The sequence below is a fragment of the Lepisosteus platostomus genome, chromosome 5 (genome assembly GCF_059453375.1).
Source record: "Lepisosteus platostomus isolate fLepPlt1 chromosome 5, fLepPlt1.hap1, whole genome shotgun sequence".
Classification (NCBI taxonomy): Eukaryota; Metazoa; Chordata; class Actinopteri; order Semionotiformes; family Lepisosteidae; genus Lepisosteus; species Lepisosteus platostomus.
In genome coordinates, this window is record NC_142615.1 from 3,881,345 (window position 1) to 3,903,844 (window position 22,500).

At 56.3% G+C, this 22,500-nt stretch overlaps 3 protein-coding genes across 5 annotated transcripts in view; 2 read left to right on the forward strand and 1 right to left on the reverse strand.

The window, feature by feature from the left end:
- bag6l (BCL2 associated athanogene 6, like) overlaps positions 1 to 4,098 on the reverse strand; it is a 32,802-nt gene extending 28,704 nt beyond the window's left edge. Inside the window, exons 1-2 of one of the 2 annotated variants that reach the window (XM_088631249.1) lie at positions 3,852 to 4,098; positions 574 to 657 (exon numbers count right to left, since the gene is read on the reverse strand). In XM_088631249.1, coding sequence (XP_088487375.1) covers positions 574 to 651 — 78 coding nt within the window. In that variant the 5' untranslated portion in view covers positions 652 to 657; positions 3,852 to 4,098. Of the gene's footprint in view, positions 1 to 573; positions 658 to 2,839; positions 2,959 to 3,851 lie in introns of those variants that run through there. The other variant, XM_088631250.1, reaches the window with a different exon arrangement.
- A 3,148-nt stretch (positions 4,099 to 7,246) lies between these two features.
- apom (apolipoprotein M) lies at positions 7,247 to 15,276 on the forward strand. Of its 2 annotated transcripts, none has more exons than XM_088631267.1 (7): positions 7,247 to 7,654; positions 8,835 to 8,977; positions 9,781 to 9,851; positions 10,622 to 10,720; positions 11,652 to 11,750; positions 12,785 to 12,822; positions 15,155 to 15,276. In XM_088631267.1, the coding sequence occupies exons 1-6, from the start codon at positions 7,535 to 7,537 to the stop codon at positions 12,811 to 12,813; spliced, it is 561 nt and encodes a 186-aa protein (XP_088487393.1). In that variant the 5' UTR covers positions 7,247 to 7,534; the 3' UTR covers positions 12,814 to 12,822; positions 15,155 to 15,276. The 2 variants fall into 2 exon arrangements, with proteins under 2 accessions (XP_088487393.1, XP_088487394.1); XM_088631268.1 differs by having other exon boundaries at positions 7,250 to 7,654; positions 14,994 to 15,276.
- A 4,227-nt stretch (positions 15,277 to 19,503) lies between these two features.
- Positions 19,504 to 22,500, forward strand: part of LOC148662546 (prostaglandin E synthase-like) — a 4,548-nt gene continuing 1,551 nt past the window's right edge. Inside the window, exons 1-2 of the mRNA XM_088631269.1 lie at positions 19,504 to 19,736; positions 20,792 to 20,874. Of these exons, the coding sequence (XP_088487395.1) occupies positions 19,620 to 19,736; positions 20,792 to 20,874 (200 nt within the window). The 5' untranslated portion in view covers positions 19,504 to 19,619. The remainder of the gene's footprint in view (positions 19,737 to 20,791; positions 20,875 to 22,500) is intronic.

Consider the following 22,500-nt stretch of genomic DNA (forward strand, 5'->3'; position numbering starts at 1 on the left):
ACACACACTCACACACCCTGGACAGGACACCAGTCCATCACAGGACACACACACACTCACACACCCTGGACAGGACACCAGTCCATCACAGGACACACACACACTCACACACCCTGGACAGGACACCAGTCCATCACAGGACACACACACACTCACACACCCTGGACAGGACAGCAGTCCATCACAGGACACACACACACTCACACACCCTGGACAGGACACCAGTCCATCACAGGAAACACACACACACTCACACACCCTGGACAGGACACCAGTCCCTCACAGGACACACTCACACACTCACACACCCTGGACAGGACACCAGTCCATCACAGGACACACACACACACACTCACACACCCTGGACAGGACACCAGTCCCTCACAGGACACACTCACACACTCACACACCCTGGACAGGACACCAGTCCATCACAGGACACACTCTGTCCATCCACTCGTGCGCACACACTCGTGCACACACACAGGCTGTGAGCTTCGCTGGTGTTTCCCCCCCCAACAGCAGAGTGCAGGACCCCCCCCTCCCCCCCTCCGGGGTCCAGCCTGGGCTCACCTCTCCTGACACGCTGTAGCTGCGGCTCTGAGAGTCCAGCGTCTTGACCGTCACGTCGATGTTCCCCGGCTCCCCCATCCTGCCCTGCGCGGGGGGGGAAAAACAGTAAGAGCGCTGACCCCTCCAGGACCAGGACTGGACACACACACACACACACACACACACACACACTGACCCCTCCAGGAGCAGGACTGGACACACACACACACACACACACACACACTGACCCCTCCAGGACCAGGACTGGACAGCCCTGCTTTAAAGACCCCTGGAGACACACACACTGACCCCTCCAGGACCAGGACTGGACAGCCCTGCTTTAAAGACCCCTGGAGACTCTGCAGACACACACTGACCCCTCCAGGACCAGGACCGGACAGCCCTGCTTTAAAGACCCCTGGAGACACACACACTGACCCCTCCAGGACCAGGACTGGACAGCCCTGCTTTAAAGACCCCTGGAGACTCTGCAGACACACACACACTGACCCCTCCAGGACCAGGACTGGACAGCCCTGCTTTAAAGACCCCTGGAGACTCTGCAGACACACACACACACACTGACCCCTCCAGGACCAGGACTGGACAGCCCTGCTTTAAAGACCCCTGGAGACTCTGCAGACACACACACACACACACACACACACACACACACACACACACACTGACCCCTCCAGGACCAGGACTGGACAGCCCTGCTTTAAAGACCCCTGGAGACTCTGCACACACAAAACTTCATGTTAAATTACACGAAACATAACAGGGGTCTGTGACCTCTGGTCCAGTCAGTCCGGGGGTCTGTGACCTCTGGTCCAGTCAGTCCGGGGGGGTCTGTGACCTCTGGTCCAGTCAGTCCAGGGGGGTCTGTGACCTCTGGTCCAGTCAGTCCAGGGGGGTCTGTGACCTCTGGTCCAGTCAGTCCAGGGGGGTCTGTGACCTCTGGTCCAGTCAGTCTGGGGGTCTGTGACCTCTGGTCCAGTCAGTCCGGGGGTCTGTGACCTCTGGTCCAGTCAGTCCGGGGGGGTCTGTGACCTCTGGTCCAGTCAGTCCGGGGGGGTCTGTGACCTCTGGTCCAGTCAGTCCAGGGGGGTCTGTGACCTCTGGTCCAGTCAGTCCAGGGGGGTCTGTGACCTCGGTCCAGTCAGTCCGGGGGTCTGTGTCCCCGGTCCAGTCAGTCCGGGGGGTCTGTGACCGCCGGTCCAGTCAGTCCGGGGGTCTGTGTCCCCGGTCCAGTCAGTCCGGGGGTCTGTGTCCCCGGTCCAGTCAGTCCGGGGGGTCTGTGACCTCTGGTCCAGTCAGTCCGGGGGGTCTGTGACCTCTGGTCCAGTCAGTCCGGGGGGTCTGTGACCTCTGGTCCAGTCAGTCCGGGGGTCTGTGTCCCCGGTCCAGTCAGTCCAGGGGTCTGTGACCGCCGGTCCAGTCAGTCCGGGGGGTCTGTGACCGCCGGTCCAGTCAGTCCGGGGGGTCTGTGTCCCCGGTCCAGTCAGTCCGGGGGGTCTGTGTCCCCGGTCCAGTCAGTCCGGGGGGTCTGTGTCCCCGGTCCAGTCAGTCCGGGGGGTCTGTGTCCCCGGTCCAGTCAGTCCGGGGGTCTGTGTCCCCGGTCCAGTCAGTCCGGGGGTCTGTGTCCCCGGTCCAGTCAGTCCGGGGGTCTGTGTCCCCGGTCCAGTCAGTCCGGGGGTCTGTGTCCCCGGTCCAGTCAGTCCGGGGGGTCTGTGACCTCTGGTCCAGTCAGTCCAGGGGGTCTGTGACCTCTGGTCCAGTCAGTCCAGGGGGTCTGTGACCTCTGGTCCAGTCAGTCCAGGAGGTCTGTGTCCCCGGTCCAGTCGGTCCGGGGGTCTGTGACCTCTGGTCCAGTCAGTCCAGGAGGTCTGTGACCTCTGGTCCAGTCGGTCCGGGGGTCTGTGACCTCTGGTCCAGTCGGTCCGGGGGTCTGTGACCTCTGGTCCAGTCGGTCCGGGGGGTCTGTGACCTCTGGTCCAGTCGGTCCGGGGGGTCTGTGACCTCTGGTCCAGTCGGTCCGGGGGGTCTGTGACCTCTGGTCCAGTCAGTCCGGGGGGTCTGTGTCCCCAATCCTGGAGAGCCCTAATCTAAGTAGCTCCGACAGGTCACCACGCATCACTCCCAGACCGGCAGCTGGCAGTTAGGAAATGCGGGCTCAATGTCGCTTGAGCTCATCAACGGCTCAAACCCGCGCCCTCCTAGCGATCGATCGGACGACGCTCACTTCCCGCCTCGCCAGCCGCCCCCCAGAAAGCCAGGTACTCACCTCCACAGACTACAGGGGGACCGCCAAGCGACTTGAGACAGCGGCCCGAAGACAGATCCAGAAATAAACCCGCACCAACAAGTGCCGCCGCCCCCCCGTCTCCCGTCTCTGTTGAAACCCCAGTCTATTTTTATTTTATTCCAACAGAAACAGGCTGAATCACATTCCGGCGGATGGGAAGACCCACTGATCGGATCGCGACGGCCGGCCGGCCGGCTTCCCTAGATCCCAGAGGGCAACCCGTTCAGACCCCCTCGTCCCCCGTCACGTACACGGGTGGGGGTCTCAGCGAGGCACAGGCCGGCAGGAACCGCCGATCGACGGAGCGGCTCCATCATAATTTGGAGGCGGTAGCGGTGGCTCAGGATCTCTGCGCCTGGGGGTCGGAAGGGGTTTGCCGGTTCGAATCCCGCAGCCGGCAGAGGAATCCTACTCCGTTGGGGGCCCCCCCCTGAGCGAGGCCCTGAACCCCAACTGCTCCAGGGGGCGCCGTATAAATGGCCGACCCTGCGCTCTGACCCCCAGCTCCTCTCTCCCTGTCTGTGTGTCTCCTGGAGAGCCAGCTGGGGTCTGCGACAGGACCGATTCCTCATGCAAGACATTGTATAGGGTTTATAAAGTGATGATGTTATGTTAATAAAATCCGTCCCTGACCTCACCGGGGGGGACCTGTCCAATACACCTCGTAACTCCAGATCCCCCCCGAACACACACACACACACCCCGATCCCCGAGTGACTGCGAGACACTGAGGGGAGGGTAGTGGGGGGACACGACACGTTTCGGCCCTTCAAAATAAAAATAATAATAAAAAAACAACAACAGCCCGGCGCTTCTCCGATCGAGCCCAACCGCCCCGCCCCGGCTCGGCTCGGTGTGTGCGTCGTGTCTCTCCGCGCCGCTGGGTTAAAAAACCGGGCCGCTTTGGAGATCTGTGCGGGTTGGGAAAAAAAAAAACACACACAAAAACCCCCCATCTCGACTCCCCGCCGCCCGGGGGAGAAAGACTCACCCCCTCTCCGGCGGTCCGGACGCGAACAAGCCGGCCTGTTTCTCCGGGAAACGACCGAGAAGACACCGGGATGTCGCCGCCGCGCTCTGCTTTCGTCCCTATCCGCCGGTCACCGACTTCACTCGCCGGGTTTTGTTTCTATTAGTTGTTTGTTTTTTTTTTCCTTTCACGATTAATTAAGTCAGCCGTCCCCTCTCTCTCTCTCTCGCTCGCTCGCTCTTTCAGGACCCCGGGAACTTCCTGGAAACAGGCCGGGGCCGGGCTGTCCTCGGCGAGCGCCTGTATGTGTGTGTGTGTGTTTTTTTTTAAGTGTGCCGACCCTCCCGCGGTGCCGTCCGCGCTTAAGAGCCTCTCTTGCTCATTTGAGAAGTTGTACCCGCTTCCCCGTGTCTGTGTCACTGAAAGGCGGCCTTGCCGATCGGCGCCGCGCAGCTGCTGCCTGTTAAGGCCGCATTTAGGATCAGGCGAGCCGCGGGCACCAGCCAGGCTACCGTAATGTCTGGCATACCGCCGACCACCGTGTTGGCCTTTCTCCGCGATTTACCGTAAACCCTACAGTAAAAGAGTGTCAACAAGACCAAATCCAAGCGCCCCCTATGCTCGCTCGCTCGCTGCAGGGGCTGATGACGGCGAAATTTACACAGAGGGTGGTAGGGGTGGGGAACAAACTGCCCAGCCCTGTGGTTGAAGCCGATACCCTGGCTTCTCTCCAGACACAGCTGGACGAGCTCCTCCAGTCAGGACAGGAAGCTATACTTTACACTAAGGGTGGCGGGGGCAGGGAACACAGGACCCATATATTACAGGGGTCTGTGACCCTGGTCCAGTCAGTCCTGGGGTCTGTGTCCCTGGTCCCATCAGTCCAGGGGTCTGTGACTCTGGTCCAGTCAGTCCAGGGGTCTGTGTCCCTGGTCCAGTCAGTCCAGGGGTCTGTGTCCCTGGTCCAGTCAGTCCAGGACTCTGTGACCTCTGGTCCAGTTGTAACTGCAGGGGAAACGAGCAGATTCGACACAGCCACAGCGCCATCTACTGGACTAGGGCCCTCTCCACACTCAAGAACTTGAGGATCGTTCCTCAGGAGGCACTGGACTCCGGGAGAACAGGGTGTACCGCAGGGCGTACCACAGGTGTGCTCTCATCAGAGAGGGCAAAGAAACAGGAAAACAGGTCCCCCCCCACTAGACAGTAGCTCCTGACACAGCGGGTTGGGGAAACAGGGTTGTTTTTAATCAACCGAGACGGAGAAAACTGTTTGTGCGCAGTTTCTTTCTGTTTCCAGGATGTGAGCTTTTGTTTGTTTGCGTGGAGTTTGGAACAGTAAATAAAAGCACACAGAGTGAGTGGAGTAGGTCTCTCAGATCCTGGAATACGAGTGGATGGATTTGTGTGTGGGGTCTGTGTGTGGTGTGTGTGTGTGTGTGTGTGTGTGGGGGGGGGGGGGGGGTCTGTCAGTGTGTATGAATTTGTGTGTGAAGGTGTGTGTGGGGATAGTGTGTATGGGATCTGTCAGTGCGTGTGTGGATTTGTGTGAGGGGTCAGTGTGTGTGTGGATTTGTGTGTGGGGTCAGTGTGTGTGTGGATTTGTGTTTGGGGTCAGTGTGTGTGTGTGGATTTGTGTGAGGGGTCAGTGTGTGTGTGGATTTGTGTGTGGGGTCAGTGTGTGTGTGGATTTGTGTGTGGGTTCAGTGTGTATGGATTCATGTGTAGGGTCTGTGTGTGTGGATTTGTGTGTGGGGTCTGTGTGTGTGGGATCTGTCATTGTGTGTGTGGATTTGTGTGTGGAGTTTGTGTGTGTGTGTGGATTTGTGTGTGGGGTTTGCGGATGTGTGTATGTGTGTGGTGTGGATTTCTGTGTGTGTGTTGATTCAGGTGTGTGAGTGTGTGGTGTGGATTTCTGTGTGTGTGTTGATTCAGGTGTGTGAGTGTGTGTGGATTTCTGTGTGTGTCTAGTCAGGTTTGTGTGAGTTTGGATATCTGTGTGTGTGTGTTGATTAAGGTTTGTGAGTGTGTGTGGATTTCTGTGTGTGTGTTGATTCAGGTGTGTGAGTGTGTGGTGTGGATTACTGTGTGTGTGTTGATTCAGGTGTGTGAGTGTGTGTGGATTTCTGTGTGTGTGTGTTGATTCAGGTGTGTGAGTGTGTGGATTTCTGTATGTGTGTGTTGATTCAGGTGTGTGAGTGTGTGTGGAGTTCTGTGTGTGTGTGTTGATCCAGGCTGTGTGAGTGTGTGGTGTGGAGTTCTGTGTGTGTGTGTGTGTGTGTGTGTGTGTGTGTGTGTGTTGATCCAGGCTGTGTGAGTGTGTGGTGTGGAGTTCTGTGTGTGTGTGTGTGTGTGTTGATCCAGGCTGTGTGAGTGTGTGGTGTGGAGTTCTGTGTGTGTGTGTGTGTGTGTGTGTGTGTGTGTGTGTGTGTGTGTGTGTGTGTGTGTGTGTGTGTGTGTGTTGATCCAGGCTGTGTGAGTGTGTGGTGTGGAGTTCTGTGTGTATGTGTGTGTGTGTGTTGATCCAGGCCGTGTGAGTGTGTGGTGTGGATTTCTGTGGGAATCTGTTCAACTGTGTGTGTTTCTGTGATGCAACCTTCTTGTGTGGACACATGCAAGAACACACACCTCCCCCGCAGGGCAGCAGAGCAAACTGACCTCTTCTGTGTCCTTGCAGACTGACCCTCCTCCCCTGCTATCTGTGTGTGTGTGTGTGTGTGTGTGTGTGTGTGTGTGTGTGTGTGTGTGTGTGTGTGTGTGTGTGAGCCTCTGTCCTTGAGCAGAAATACTCCAGAGGCAGGTATTGAACAAACAGGAGGGAGCTAATAATTCATAATAATTCCTTACACTTATATAGCGCCTTGCTGGACCCTCCCCTCGGAGCTCTTCCCGGGTCAGGGGGATCCCCTCCAGCCCCCCCAGTGTGCAGCCCCCACCTGGATGATGCTCCAGTCCGCTCAGCACACAGCAGCTCTCAGTGGGGAGGAGAGCAGAGGGATGGAGCCAGTTCAGAGAGGGGGGTGATGAGGAGGCCATGATGGGTCAAGACCAGGGGGGGAATCAGGCCAGGACACTGGGGTAACACCCCTACTCTTCTCCAGAGACACCCCGGGATTGTTAACGAGCACAGAGAGTCAGGACCTCGGTTTGACGGCGCCTGTTTACAGCCCAGTGTCCCCCGTCACTATACTGGGGCATCAGGACCCACACAGACCGCAGGGTGAGAGCGCCCCCTGCTGGCCCCACTAACACCTCTCCCAGCAGCCTCAGTTTTTCCCAGGAGTCTCCCCTCCAGGTACTGGCCAGGCTCCCACCTGCTGGGGCTCCAGTGTTGGGAGGGGCTGCCAGCTGGGAGCTGCAGGGCTGAGAGGGCCGCCGGTTAATAATTAATAAGAGTTAACGATTACTGCCCCGAGCTGGGAGGGCAAAGGGCTGCGGGGCAGACGCAGCAGAGAGCTCAGAGGAGCAGGACGCCGGAGACCCGAAGCCGGACGGGAGCCCCCCCCAAGAATCGCGACCCTGCACCCCCAGAAACAAAAACCCCGAGGTTCGATACAGAGAGAGAGAGAGGGGGCAGGTGGGAAGGGAGCGGGGACACCGTCTTCAGAGCCGCGCTCGGAGCGCACGCCAGCGCACGCACACCCGCGCGCACGCGTGACCAGCCACCCGGGGGGGGGGGAGGGCGCGCCGCCCGCCACGCGCGCATGGCCCTGGACAGCAGCGTGTGGGCCTGCCTGGCCTACCTGGCCGGCCTGGCCCTGCAGGCCCTCTGGCCCTGCCGGGGGCCGCAGCAGATGTCCGCCGGGAGCCTGAACACCGCCGAGGTGAGAGAGGCGGGGCCGCCGGCCGCCGGCCGCCGCCGCCGCCGCCGTCGCCGTCGCCACGGGCGCCACGCGTGAGAGCAACCCTAACCCTAACCCGCAGTGACAGCACCGTCCGCGGTAACACGAGTGCTGGCAGTGAGGGAAACACTAGCGCTGGCAGTAGTATCCAAAGAGTATTAGTACTGGCAGTAGTATCTGAAGAGTATTAGTACTGGCAGTAGTATCAGTAGAGCAGTAGTATCGGTAGAGCAGTAGTATCGGTAGAGCAGTAGTTTTGGCAGTGAGGGAAGCACTAGTACTGGCAGTAGTATTGGTAGAGTATTAGTACTGGCAGTAGTATTGGTAGAGTATTAGTACTGGCAGTAGTATCGGTAGAGCTGTAGTATCAGTAGAGCAGTAGTACTGGCAGTGAGGGAAGCACTAGTACTGGCAGTAGTATCGGTAGAGCAGTAGTACTGGCAGTACTATTGGTAGAGTATTAGTACTGGCAGTAGTATCAGTAGAGCAGTAGTACTGGTAGAGCAGTAGTTCTGGCAGTGAGGGAAGCACTAGTACTGGCAGTAGTATTGGTAGAGTATTAGTACTGGCAGTAGTATTGGTAGAGTATTAGTACTGGTAGAGCAGTAGTACTGGCAGTAAGGGAAGCACTAGTACTGGCAGTAGTATTGGTAGAGTATTAGTACTGGCAGTAGTATCGGTAGAGTATTAGTACTGGTAGTGAGGGAAGCTCTAGTACTGGCAATAGTATAGGTAGAGTATTAGTACTGGCAGTAGTATCAGTAGAGCAGTAGTATCGGTAGAGCAGTAGTACTGGCAGTGAGGGAAGCAGTAGTGCTGGCAGTAGTATCCGAAGAGTATTAGTACTGGCAGTAGTATCAGTAGAGCAGTAGTATCAGTAGAGCAGTAGTATCAGTAGAGCAGTAGTACTGGCAGTAGTATTGGTAGAGTATTAGTACTGGCAGTAGTATCGGTAGAGCAGTAGTACTGGCAGTAGTATCAGTAGAGCAGTAGTATCAGTAGAGCAGTAGTACTGGCAGTAATATCGGTAGAGCAGTAGTACTGGCAGGTGTGTCTCATGGAGAGCAAGCTGGGGTCTGCGAAAAGACAAATTCCTAATGCAAGAAATTGTATATATGGCCAATAAAGTGATTTTATCTTATCTTAACCCCCTCTCTCTCAGTATTTTGGCACCTGGTACTTCATAGCCGCAGCAGGAGAGAACTCATCAGACCTGCAGACCTTCACCCTAATGGACAACGCCATCTTCAGCCTGCAGGGGGCAGAGCTCCCCCAGCGACTACTGCTGCAGGGCGTCTTCAGAGTGTAAGACCAGTTTCACAGTCAACCCTGTCGTGTTGTTATCACAGTCAAGACCATCATCATCACCATTTTAACCATCATCATCCATGCTCGTCATAATTATCACCATCATCATAATTACAATCATCACCTCACCTCACAATCGTTATTCTGATCATCACCATTATTCTCATTATCATCACGAGCTTCACGAATATAATTCTCATCCTCGTCACCACCAGCATCACGATTATAATTCTCACCATCGTCACCACCAGCATCACGATTATAATTCTCACCATCGTCACCACCAGCATCACGATTATAATTCTCACCATCGTCACCAACAACATCAGGATTATAATACTCAACATCGTCACCACCAGTATCACGATTATAATTCTCACCATCGTCACCACCAGCATCACGATTATAATACTCACCATCGTCACCCCCAGCATCACAATTATAATTCTCACCGTCACCACCAGCATCACGATTATAATTCTCATCCTCGTCACCACCAGCATCACGATTATAATTCTCACCATCGTCACCACCAGCATCACGATTATAATTCTCACCATCGTCACCACCAGCATCACGATTATAATTCTCACCATCATCACCACCAGCATCCCGATTATAATACTCACCATCGTCACCCCCAGCATCACGATTATAAATCTCATCCTCGTCACCGCCAGCATCACGATTATAAATCTCACCATTGTCACCACCATCGTCACCACCGACGTCACGATTATAATCTCTATTCGCAGTCAGCACTCATGCCTTGGTGACAGTAAGTGTTTTTTTGTTTCTAGTGGGGAATACTGCGGGAATAAGACCTGGATTTACTACATCCACCCTGGGAGGGACGACCTGGAGCAGGAGGGTGAGATCCATGCTGAACTGACCCAGATGAGTTGGAAGGAATACGTGTACACTAGTTACCCCAGTGTGACCCCAGTGATCTCTCCAAATTCCCCCCTGGCCCTTACCAGTCATGGCCTCCTAATAATCCCCATCTCCGGACTGGCGTCATGACTTTGCGAAAAGTAGTAATGACAATCGTAATAACCATTGTGGTGACATCAGAAAGTACTAATAACTTCTATAGTACTGATATCAGTAGTATTACTAAAAGTAGTGATAAGGATAGTAATAACAGTTGTTGCTGATACCAATAACAGTAATGAGAATAGTAATAACAGCCGTAATAACCATTGTGGTGATGTCAGAAGTAATCAATACTACAGTGCTGATATCACTAATACTAGTATGAGTAGTAATTTCAGAAGAAGTCATCAGTACCACAATGCTGATACCAGTCATAGTAATAAGAGTAGTAATAACAAAAGTAATAACCACCGTGGTGATTTCAGAAGAAGTCATCAATACCACAGTGCTGATACCAGTAATACGAGTATGAGTAGTAATAACAACAGTAATAACCATCGTGGTGATTTCAGAAGAAGTCATCAGTACCACAGTGCTGATACCAGTCATAGTAATAAGAGTCGTAATAACAACAGTAATAACTGTCGTGGTGATTTCAGAAGAAGTCATCAGTACCACAGCGCTGACACCAGTCATAGTAATAAGAGTCGTAATAACAACAGTAATAACCGTTGGTCGTGGTGATTTCTCTCATTGCCGCCCCAGGCCGGCCGGAGAGGACCGTCAACATCTACCGGCTGGACTGCAGGGACTGTATCCTCCTGCAGGAGATCTCCGCGGGGTCCAACCGCGTCATGCTGTACGGTGAGCGCCCTGTACCCCCAAACCCCTTCACTCTGGACTGCAGTCTCGGTACATCCCAAACCCCAGTCCCCTCACACCCTGTACCCCAATCCCTTACACCCAGGACAACCGTACCCCCAAACCCCTTCACTCGAGACTGCAATCACAATACATCCCAAACCCCAGTCACCTCATCTCCCTGTACCCCAATCCCTCACACCCAGGACAGCTGTACCCCCAAACCCCTTCACTCGAGACTGCAATCACAATACATCCCAGACCCCAGTCCCCTCACTGGGGGGGGGGGGACCCCAGTCCCCTCACACCCTGTACCCCAATCCCTCACACCCAGGACAGCTGTACCCCCAAACCCTTTCACTCGAGACTGCAGTCTCCGTACATCCCAAACCCCAGTCCCCTCACACCCTGTACCCCAATCCCTCACACCCAGGACAGCTGTACCCCCAAACCCCTTCACTCGAGACTGCAATCACAATACATCCCAAACCCCAGTCCCCTCACACCCTGTACCCCAATCCCTCACACCCAGGACAGCTGTACCCCCAAACCCCTTCACTCGAGACTGCAATCACAATACATCCCAAACCCCAGTCCCCTCACACCCTGTACCCCAATCCCTCACACCCAGGACAGCTGTACCCCCAAACCCCTTCACTCGAGACTGCAATCACAATACATCCCAAACCCCAGTCCCCTCACACCCTGTACCCCAGTCCCTTCCAGTCTGTACCCCAATTTTATCACACCCCATACCCCAGTCCCCTCCACCCTGCTGCTCCCCGGACCCAGTCTTCCTGAGCGCTGCCCTGTACCCCAAGTCTCCCTCCCCAAGCCCTGCAGTGAGGGGGGCCGCCACACCCCGCCCCCCCAGAGCCCCGGCCCCGGCGTGACTGACCGGCGTCCGTGTCCCTGTCCCTGTCCGTCTCCGCAGGGCGGAGGGCCTCCCCCGGCGCCCAGCAGGTGCAGGACTTCCAGAGGGCCGCGGCCTGCATGGGCCTGACGCACTTCCTCAGGCTGCCCCAGCAGGCAGGTAGGGAGCGCCCCCCTGTGGTGGAGGGGATACTCGCCGTCGCCACCCCACCGCCCTGACCCGACCCGCCTCCGCAGCGCCAGACCGCAGCTCTGCAGGAAGACCACAGAGCACAATCACCCCTCCGTCCTCCCCCAGCTCTCAGCAGGACAGGGAGACAGGGGGGGAGCTGGAGTCTATCCCAGCAGGCAACAGGCACAAGGCGGGGTTCACCCTGGACAGGACAGCAGTCCATCACAGGACACACACACACTCACACACCCTGGACAGGACAGCAGTCCATCACAGGACACACACACACACTCACACACCCTGGACAGGACAGCAGTCCATCACAGGACACACACACTCACACACCCTGGACAGGACAGCAGTCCATCACAGGACACACACACACACTCACACACCCTGGACAGGACACCAGTCCATCACAGGACACACACACACACACTCACACACCCTGGACAGGACAGCAGTCCATCACAGGACACACACACACTCACACACCCTGGACAGGACAGCAGTCCATCACAGGACACACACACACACTCACACACCCTGGACAGGACAGCAGTCCATCACAGGACACACACACACACTCACACACCCTGGACAGGACACCAGTCCATCACAGGACACACACACACACTCACACACCCTGGACAGGACACCAGTCCATCACAGGACACACACACACACTCACACACCCTGGGCAGGACACCAGTCCATCACAGACACACACACACTGACAGCAGGGACAGTACTCCCAGAAGCCAATTCACCCACCAGCCTGTCTCTGGACTGTGGGAGGAAACCGGTGCACCTGGACGCAGCCCAATCAGACCTGGAGAGAACATGCAGACTCCCCACAGACAGCACCCCCAGGTCCAGAACTGAACCCAGGAAGCAGCCATGCTGACCCCTGTAAACAAGCTGGCAGATGGACCCTGTGTTCCTCCAGCACCAGGCCATGGGAAACACTGTTCTGACTCAGGGTGGCCTTGTAACCTGCTGCCCCCTGCTGTTTCTTACAGAGTACTGCACGCTGGAGAGCGCACCTTGAGGACTGGAGGTAAGGACCATCCTCAGGCCTACAGCCAGTTGACCGCCGCCTGCTCTCGTTTCAGCACAGACAGGGCCCGCACAGTTCCTGGAGTGTGGGTGTGTCTAATCTATAGACCCCTCCCACTGTGGGTGTGTCTAATCCATAGACCCACCCCACTGTGGGCGTGTCTAATATATAGACCCCTCCCACTGTGGGTGTGTCTGATCTATAGACCCACCCCCACTGTGGGTGTGTCTAATCTATAGACCCCTCCCACTGTGGGGTGTCCGAAAGGGTTAGGGTTAGGGTTAGGTGGGCGTGTCTAATATAGGATACTCCCACTGTGGGTGTGTCTGATATTAGTGGGTCACCCCCACTGTGGGTGTGTCTGATATTAGTGGGTCACCCCCACTGTGGGTGTGTCTGATATTAGTGGGTCACTCCCACTGTGGGTGTGTCTGATTACTAGTGTCACCCCCACTGTGGGTGTGTCTGATATTAGTGGGTCACCCCCACTGTGGGTGTGTCTGATATTAGTGGGTCACTCCCACTGTGGGTGTGTCTGATTACTAGTGTCACCCCCACTGTGGGTGCGTCTGATATTAGTGGGTCACCCCCACTGTGGGTGTGTCTGATATTAGTGGGTCACTCCCACTGTGGGTGTGTCTGATATTAGTGGGTCACCCCCACTGTGGGTGTGTCTGATATTAGTGGGTCACCCCCACTGTGGGTGTGTCTGATATTAGTGGGTCACTCCCACTGTGGGTGTGTCTGATTACTAGTGTCACCCCCACTGTGGGTGTGTCTGATATTAGTGGGTCACCCCCACTGTGGGTGTGTCTGATATTAGTGGGTCACTCCCACTGTGGGTGTGTCTGATTACTAGTGTCACCCCCACTGTGGGTGTGTCTGATTACTAGTGGGTCACTCCCACTGTGGGTGTGTCTGATATTAGTGGGTCACTCCCACTGTGGGTGTGTCTGATATTAGTGGGTCACTCCCACTGTGGGTGTGTCTGATTACTAGTGTCACCCCCACTGTGGGTGTGTCTGATATTAGTGGGTCACCCCCACTGTGGGTGTGTCTGATATTAGTGGGTCACCCCCACTGTGGGTGAGTCTGATTACTAGTGTCACCCCCACTGTGGGTGTGTCTGATATTAGTGGGTCACTCCCACTGTGGGTGTGTCTGATTACTAGTGTCACTCCCACTGTGGGTGTGTCTGATATTAGTGGGTCACCCCCACTGTGGGTGTGTCTGATTACTAGTGTCACTCCCACTGTGGGTGTGTCTGATATTAGTGGGTCACTCCCACTGTGGGTGTGTCTGATATTAGTGTGTCACTCCCACTGTGGGTGTGTCTGATTACTAGTGTCACCCCCACTGTGGGTGCGTCTGATATTAGTGGGTCACCCCCACTGTGGGTGTGTCTGATATTAGTGGGTCACCCCCACTGTGGGTGTGTCTGATATTAGTGGGTCACTCCCACTGTGGGTGTGTCTGATATTAGTGGGTCACCCCCACTGTGGGTGTGTCTGATATTAGTGGGTCACCCCCACTGTGGGTGTGTCTGATATTAGTGGGTCACTCCCACTGTGGGTGTGTCTGATATTAGTGGGTCACCCCCACTGTGGGTGTGTCTGATATTAGTGGGTCACCCCCACTGTGGGTGTGTCTGATATTAGTGGGTCACTCCCACTGTGGGTGTGTCTGATATTAGTGGGTCACTCCCACTGTGGGTGTGTCTGATATTAGTGGGTCACCCCCACTGTGGGTGTGTCTGATATTAGTGGGTCACCCCCACTGTGGGTGTGTCTGATATTAGTGGGTCACCCCCACTGTGGGTGTGTCTGATATTAGTGGGTCACTCCCACTGTGGGTGTGTCTGATTACTAGTGTCACCCCCACTGTGGGTGCGTCTGATATTAGTGGGTCACCCCCACTGTGGGTGTGTCTGATATTAGTGGGTCACTCCCACTGTGGGTGTGTCTGATATTAGTGGGTCACCCCCACTGTGGGTGTGTCTGATATTAGTGGGTCACCCCCACTGTGGGTGTGTCTGATATTAGTGGGTCACCCCCACTGTGGGTGTGTCTGATATTAGTGGGTCACTCCCACTGTGGGTGTGCTAGTGACTGCCCCCTGTCTCTCCTCCCGTCTCACCCTCCCCCCTCTGCTCTATCTCTCCCCCCGCCGAGGTGCCAACAGCTGACGTCGCTGCCTGTGTCCCCCGATCGCGAGGAGCCCCTGCGCCCCCACGCCCCTCGCGAGAGAACTACCCAGCAACCCCTCCCCGCCCCCCCCCGCGCTCCGACCTCCCTGCTCTTCTCCTTCTTCTTCTTCTTGTTTTGTTACCAAGAAGGTAGTAGCCCACCCGACCCGACCGGACCTGACCGGACCCGACCGGACCCGTCCAGCGATCCTGTATTTCTCCACGTGCCGAAAACCCCCGAAACTAAAATAAAATAAACTAAAAGAAAATGTTCCTGACCCCCCCACTCCTCTCTTCACTCGGTCCGTCTGGCTCTTCTCTGTGTGTCACTGTCTGCCGGGGTTGGGGGGGCGACTGATGTGTGTGCAGAGCCTGACGCAGACGCTCACCCGGGACCCTGCTGTCGGCCGCTACGGCCTGGTTCTGGTACCAACGTACGAATTCACTTAAACCAGGCGGAACCAGAGATCTGCTCCAGTCTGCGCGGTCCGTCAGTCAGCCAGGATTCCTACAAAATTCCTGGGGCCAGAGCTGGGAGGTAGGTTCCCCCTGGGGTTACAGTGCCTGTCACCTTTCACCTTTCACCTTTCACCCATGACCTTTTCATTATAATGATAATAATAATAATGGCTGACACTTGTAGAGCGCTTTTCTGGACACTCCACTCAAAGCGCTTGACAGGTCATGGGGGAATCCCACTACCGCCACCAGTGTGCAGCCCCCACCTGGATGATGTCACCCCCCCCCACCCCCTCCGGTCCACCACAAAACCACAAAACCGGGTGAAACGTCGGCACAAAAACCTCTGTGTTCGGTCCACATCATTCCAAGAGTCCGCGGGGATTTGAGTAACGGGGAGATTCATGGGACAGCAGGCAAAGCAGCCTGGGATGCCCTTTCCTCCGGAACTGCGCCGGGCTCTCCTCCTCCTCCTCCTCCCTCTTCCTCCCCCTGTCCCCGAGCCCACAGGGCTGTGGTCTGAGTCCATCAGACAGACACTCACTCACTCGCATCCTGCTGGGGCCCGGAGAGATCCCCTATTCCTGATTCCCAGCTGAGCGACACCCGCCTGGCTCATCTCGCCCCCCGGGGCGGGAGATCCGCTGGCTTTGCAGGCTGGGGGAAAGACGGGACACAGCGCATCTGACACCGCGCGGACCCCCGCTGGCCGAGAGGAGACACACACACACACACACACACACACACACACAGGAAGGATGAGACAGAAAGACAAGTCAATATGAAGTCATAGTAAAGGACAAAATTCTCTGCTGGGAGAAAGGCCCTACTGAATGGATTGTTGGCTGTCCAGTCCTGGTCCTGGAGGGGTCAGTGTGTGTGTGTGTGTCTGCAGAGTCTCCAGGGGTCGGTCTTTAAAGCAGGGCTGTCCAGTCCTGGTCCTGGAGGGGTCAGTGTGTGTGTGTGTGTGTGTCTGCAGAGTCTCCAGGGGTCTTTAAAGCAGGGCTGTCCAGTCCTGGTCCTGGAGGGGTCAGTGTGTGTGTGTGTGTCTGCAGAGTCTCCAGGGGTCGGTCTTTAAAGCAGGGCTGTCCAGTCCTGGTCCTGGAGGGGTCAGTGTGTGTGTGTGTGTGTGTCTGCAGAGTCTCCAGGGGTCTTTAAAGCAGGGCTGTCCAGTCCTGGTCCTGGAGGGGTCAGTGTGTGTGTGTGTGTGTGTCTGCAGAGTCTCCAGGGGTCTTTAAAGCAGGGCTGTCCAGTCCTGGTCCTGGAGGGGTCAGTGTGTGTGTGTCTGCAGAGTCTCCATGGGTCTTTAAAGCAGGGCTGTCCAGTCCTGGTCCTGGAGGGGTCAGTGTGTGTGTGTGTGTCTGCAGAGTCTCCAGGGGTCGGTCTTTAAAGCAGGGCTGTCCAGTCCTGGTCCTGGAGGGGTCAGTGTGTGTGTGTGTGTGTGTCTGCAGAGTCTCCAGGGGTCTTTAAAGCAGGGCTGTCCAGTCCTGGTCCTGGAGGGGTCAGTGTGTGTGTGTGTGTGTGTGTCTGCAGAGTCTCCAGGGGTCTTTAAAGCAGGGCTGTCCAGTCCTGATCCTGGAGAGGTCAGTGTGTGTGTGTGTGTGTGTGTGTCTGCAGAGTCTCCAGGGGTCTTTAAAGCAGGGCTGTCCAGTCCTGGTCCTGGAGGGGTCAGTGTGTGTGTGTGTCATCTTTCTTTCTAAACAGCTGAAGGATTTTTCTCTGAAACAAATGACTTTTTAATTGTTGGCAACCTTGTGTGAAAGTTTCACTCTTAGTTGTCAGTCTGTTTGATGTTTCAATGAGTCTTCCTGCCCTTAGGTTTAAGAAAATTCCCATCAGGAAAAGCAGGAAATGGTCTTGACTCATGCTGGGGAATCAGAGCCACTTCACTGAAATCAACAGGTACTATCAGGCCTAGCGCCATGAGTCACTAACAGGAACATTACAAACAAGAGAGACCATCTGGCCTGTTGGGGAGGTATTGATCCGAGGAGCTCACCCAGCTGTGTCCTGAGAGAAGCCAGGGTATCGGCTTCAACCAAATGGACTGGGCAGCTTGTTCCCCACCCCCACCACCCTCTGTGTACAGAAGAGCCTCCTGTCCTGACTGGAGGAGCTCACCCAGCTGTGTCTGGAGAGAAACCGGGGTATCGGCTTCAACCACACGGACTGGGCAGCCTGTTCCCCACCCCCACCCCCCTCTGTGTACAGTAGAGCCTCCTGTCCTGACTGGAGGAGCTCACCCAGCTGTGTCTGGAGAGGAGCCAGGGTATCGGCTTCAACCACATGTACTGGGCAGCTTGTTCCCCACCCCCACCACCCTCTGTGTACAGAAGAGCCTCCAGTCCTGAGCTCAGCACTATTCATAACCCCCAGAACTCCTTACCTCTTTTGCTCCTATCAATTCAGAGTTTGGCACTGAAGTGCAGGGGTCAGCATTGCAGTTGGCTTCGCTGGGGCCCTGGGTTCAATTCTGGACTGGGGGTGCTGTGTGTGTGTGGAGTTTGCATGTTCTACTCATGTTTGTGGGGGTTTCTGGTGTCCTGTCCAGGGTGTGTGAGTGTGTGTGTGTGTCCTGTGATGGACTGGTGTCCTGTCCAGGGTGTGTGTGTGTGTGTGTCCTGTGATGGACTGCTGTCCTGTCCAGGGTGTGTAAGTGAGTGTGTGTCCTGTGATGGACTGGTGTCCTGTCCAGGGTGTGTGAGTGTGTGTGTCCTGTGATGGACTGCTGTCCTCTCCAGAGTGTGTGAGTGTGTGTGTGTCCTGTGATGGACTGCTGTCCTGTCCAGGGTGTGTGAGTGTGTGTGTGTGTGTCCTGTGATGGACTGGTGTCCTGTCCAGGGTGTGTGAGTGTGTGTGTGTGTCCTGTGATGGACTGGTGTCCTGTCCAGGGTGTGTGAGTGTGTGTGTGTGTCCTGTGATGGACTGCTGTCCTGTCCAGGGTGTGTGAGTGTGTGTGTGTGTCCTGTGATGGACTGCTGTCCTGTCCAGGGTGTGCGAGTGTGAGTGTGTGTCCTGTGATGGACTGCTGTCCTGTCCAGGGTGTGTGAGTGTGTGTGTCTGTCCTGTGATGGACTGGTGTCCTGTCCAGGGTGTGTGTTAATCTCCAGCGAACAGCTGTGTGGTTTTCCAACGCTATGCTTACACAAGAGCCTCACCGCCGCGCTGAATCCCAGACGGGACGACGTCACCGCGTGCCGGAGCAGGCTGGGGCTCGCCGGGCCCGCGCGCGCCGGTGTTGATCCTGTCTGCCTCTCCTGGGGTGCGTGTGGCTGAGAAATCACACAGCTCCTCCAGCAGCCGGCTTGAACAGGACCGCGCGTCACTGGTAATCTGCCCCCGAGCAAGGAAATCCACTCAGAAGAGCCTCCTGTCCTGACTGGAGGAGCTCATCCAGCTGCGTCTGGAAAAATAAAACAGGGAATCGGCTTCAACAACACATCTGGGCAGCCTGTTCCACCCTCCCGCCACCCTCTGTGTACAGAAGAGCCTCCTGTCCTGACTGGAGGAGCTCACCCAGCTGTGTCTGGAGAGAAGCCAGGGTATCGGCTTCAACCACAGGGCTGGGCAGCTTGTTCCCCACCCCCACCACTCTCTGTGTACAGAAGAGCCTCCTGTCCTGACTGGAGGAGCTCACCCAGCTGTGTCCTGAGAGAAGCCAGGGTATCGGCTTCAACCACAGGGCTGGGCAGCTTGTTCCCCACCCCCACCCCCCTCTGTGTACAGAAGAGGCCTCCTGTCCCAACTGGAGGAGCTCACCCAGCTGCGTCTGGAGAGGAGCCCAATCCGGCTGGGATTTTCCAGTCCTCCCTCCGAGGTTTGGAGCTCGGCTCACCGCGCGTGTCCGGGCAGGACCTGGCAGAGAGGCAGGAAACAGAGCCCAGGAAATGTCTGCCCTCCGGGAATTAGCTCTTCCCCCTCACGTTCTCCCACACCTCCGGGGCTGCACGAAACACAGGCCTTTCACTTTCTTCCAAAAAAGAGAGAGAGGGAGGGAGGGAGGGGAAGGGATGGGTGTGGGAGGCTATAAAACGAGCCGAGCAGCTGGGGCACCTCCTCACACAGAACCGGAGACGCTCAGAACCGCCCGGTCCGGTCCGGTCTGTTGCTGTTGCTGTTGCTGTTGCTGTTGCTGTTGCTGTATCGACACCTCATGGCCCTGGACCTGCGGGACGAGGTGTGCTGCTCGTTCGTCTTCTACGCCGTCCTGCTGGTGCTGAAGATGTTCGGCGTCGCCGTGCTGACGGGTCAGTTGCGCCTCCGCAGGAAGGTGAGAGAGAGAGAGAGAGAGAACCAGACCCGATCCTGGGTCTCGGGTCGGCGCCGGTCCCGCCCCGCTGTCCTGGAGTGTGGCTTCGCTGTTCTCGTTTGTGTTGTTGTTGTTGTTGTTGTTGTTGGTGGTGGTGCCGTCGTTGTTACTGTTGCTGTTGTAGGCGTCGTCGTCGTGGTTGCTGCTGGTTGTGTTGTTGTTGCTGTTGTCGTTGTTGGTGGTGGAGGTGTTGTTACTGTTGCTGTTGTTGTTGTTGTTGTTGTCGCTGTTGGTGGTGGTGCCGTCGTTGTTACTGTTGCTGTTGTAGGCGTCGGCGTCGTGGTTGCTGCTGGTTGTGTTGTTGTTGCTGTTGTCGTTGTTGGTGGTGGAGGTGTTGTTACTGTTGCTGTTGTTGTTGTTGTTGTTGTTGTTGCTGTTGTCGTTGGAGGTGGAGGTGTTGTTACTGTTGCTATCATTGTTGTCGTTGCTGTTGTTGTCGTTGCTATTGTCGTTATTGTTGGTGGTGGAGGTGTTGTTACTGTTGCTGTCGTTGTCTTTGTTGTTGTAGCTGTTGCTGTCGTTGCTGTTGTTGTTGTTGCTATTGTCGTTATTGTTGGTGGTGGAGGTGTTGTTACTGTTGCTGTCGTTGTCTTTGTTGTTGTTACGGTTGCTGTCGTCGTTGTTGTTGCTGTTGTCGTTATTGTCGTTGTTGTCTTTGCTGTTGTTGTTGTCGTTGCTGTTGTTGTCGTTGCTGTTGTTGTCGTTGCTATTGTCGTTGTTGTTGCTGGTTGTGTTGTCGCTGTTGCCGTTGGGGGGGGGTGGGGGCGGTGCTGTTATTTGCGCGGCGCGTTGCGAGTCGCTGTCCCGCTCCGACAACAAAATCCACGACACTCCGACAGAGCTGTCGTCCGCCTCCCCCGCCCGGCTCGTTGGGGACGGGATCCCAGCGTGTGTGTGTGTGTGTGTGTGTGTGTGTGTGTGTGTGTGTGTGTGTGTGTGTGTGTGTGTGTGTGTGCGCGGACAGCCTTGTGAGCTCGGGGTGACGGATGTCTCCCCCCTCTCCCTCTCTCTCGCAGGCGTTCGCTAACCCCGAGGACGCACTCCGACACGGGGGGGTAAAGTTCTGCCGCCGAGACGAGGACGTGGAGCGGTGCAGGAGGTGAGCGGGTCGCTATACACACACACACACACACACACACACACACACACACACACACACACAGCTACGGGAGGAACGAGCTGCCCAGGACAGGAGGCTCTACTGTACACAGAGAGTGGCGGGGGTGGGGAACAAGCCGCCCAGTCCGTGTGGTTGAAGCCGATACCCTGGCTTCTCTCCAGACACAGCTGGGTGAGCTCCTCCAGTCAGGACAGGAGGCTCTACTGTACACAGAGGGGGGTGGGGGTGGGGAACAAGCCGCCCAGCCATGTGGTTGAAGCCGATACCCTGGCTTCTCTCCAGACACAGCTGGGTGAGCTCCTCCAGTCAGGACAGGAGGCTCTTCTGTACACAGAGGGGGGTGGGGGTGGGGAACAAGCTGCCCAGTCCTGTGGTTGAAGCCGATACCCTGGTTCCTCTCCAGACACAGCTGGGTGAGCTCCTCCAGTCAGGACAGGAGGCGCTTCTGTACACAGAGGGTGGCGGGGGTGGGGAACAAGCTGCCGAGTCCCTGTGGTTGAAGCTTCTCTCAGGACACAGCTGGGCGAGACAGCTGGGACCAGTTGGCGACTCACTGCGGAACGAGCCTGGCCGCCCAGGGCGAGCTCCCCTCACGTGTGGCGCCTTCTGCTCCCCAGCGACGGCCGGGGGCTCTGTGTGGGCGGGTGGGTGGGTGTGTGCGTGTAGGCGCGCGCGCGCGCGTGTGTCTCCCTGCTGCCGTGAAAAGCCCCTAATCCGCTAATGAGCAGCTCGGAGGACGGAGAGTGGCGATCAAATCCGTTTAACGACTTTAATTGCCGGAAACGGAGATCTCGTGACTCTGCGCAGCTCTCCGCTCGCTAACGAGTAGCAGCCCAGCCTGCAGAGGCGCAGACGGTCACACCGAGGCAGGGACTCTGGACAAATATAATCACCCCTCCGTCTCCCCCCGGCTCTCTCTCCAGGACAGGGTCACAGACTGGGGGAGCTGGAGTCTGTCCCAGCAAGCAACAGGCACGAGGCAGGGCTCACCCTGGACAGGACAGCAGTCCATCACAGGACACACACACTCACACACCCTGGACAGGACAGCAGTCCATCACAGGACACACACACCCACCCTGGACAGGACACCAGTCCATCACAGGACACACACACACACACACACCCTGGACAGGACAGCAGTCCATCACAGGACACACACACACACTCGCACACCCTGGACAGGACAGCAGTCCATCACAGGACACACACACACACTCAAACACCCTGGACAGGACAGCAGTCCATCACAGGACACACACACACAGCCTGGACAGGACACCAGTCCATCACAGGACACACACACTCACACACCCTGGACAGGACACCAGTCCATCACAGGACACACACACACACTCACACACCCTGGACAGGACAGCAGTCCATCACAGGACACACACACACCCTGGACAGGACACCAGTCCATCACAGGACACACACACACACTCACACACCCTGGACAGGACAGCAGTCCATCACAGGACACACACACACACCCTGGACAGGACAGCAGTCCATCACAGGACACACACACACACTCACACACCCTGGACAGGACAGCAGTCCATCACAGGACACACACACACACTCACACACCCTGGACAG

Coding starts and splice junctions, on each gene's coding strand:
- apom (XM_088631267.1), top strand. CDS start 7,535: ATGGCCCTGGACAGCAGCGTGTGGGCCTGCCTGGCCTACCTGGCCGGC. Junction 8,978..9,780: donor CTGCAGGGCGTCTTCAGAGT/GTAAGACCAGTT, acceptor TTTTGTTTCTAG/TGGGGAATACTGCGGGAATA. Junction 11,751..12,784: donor CAGGCTGCCCCAGCAGGCAG/GTAGGGAGCGCC, acceptor TGTTTCTTACAG/AGTACTGCACGCTGGAGAGC.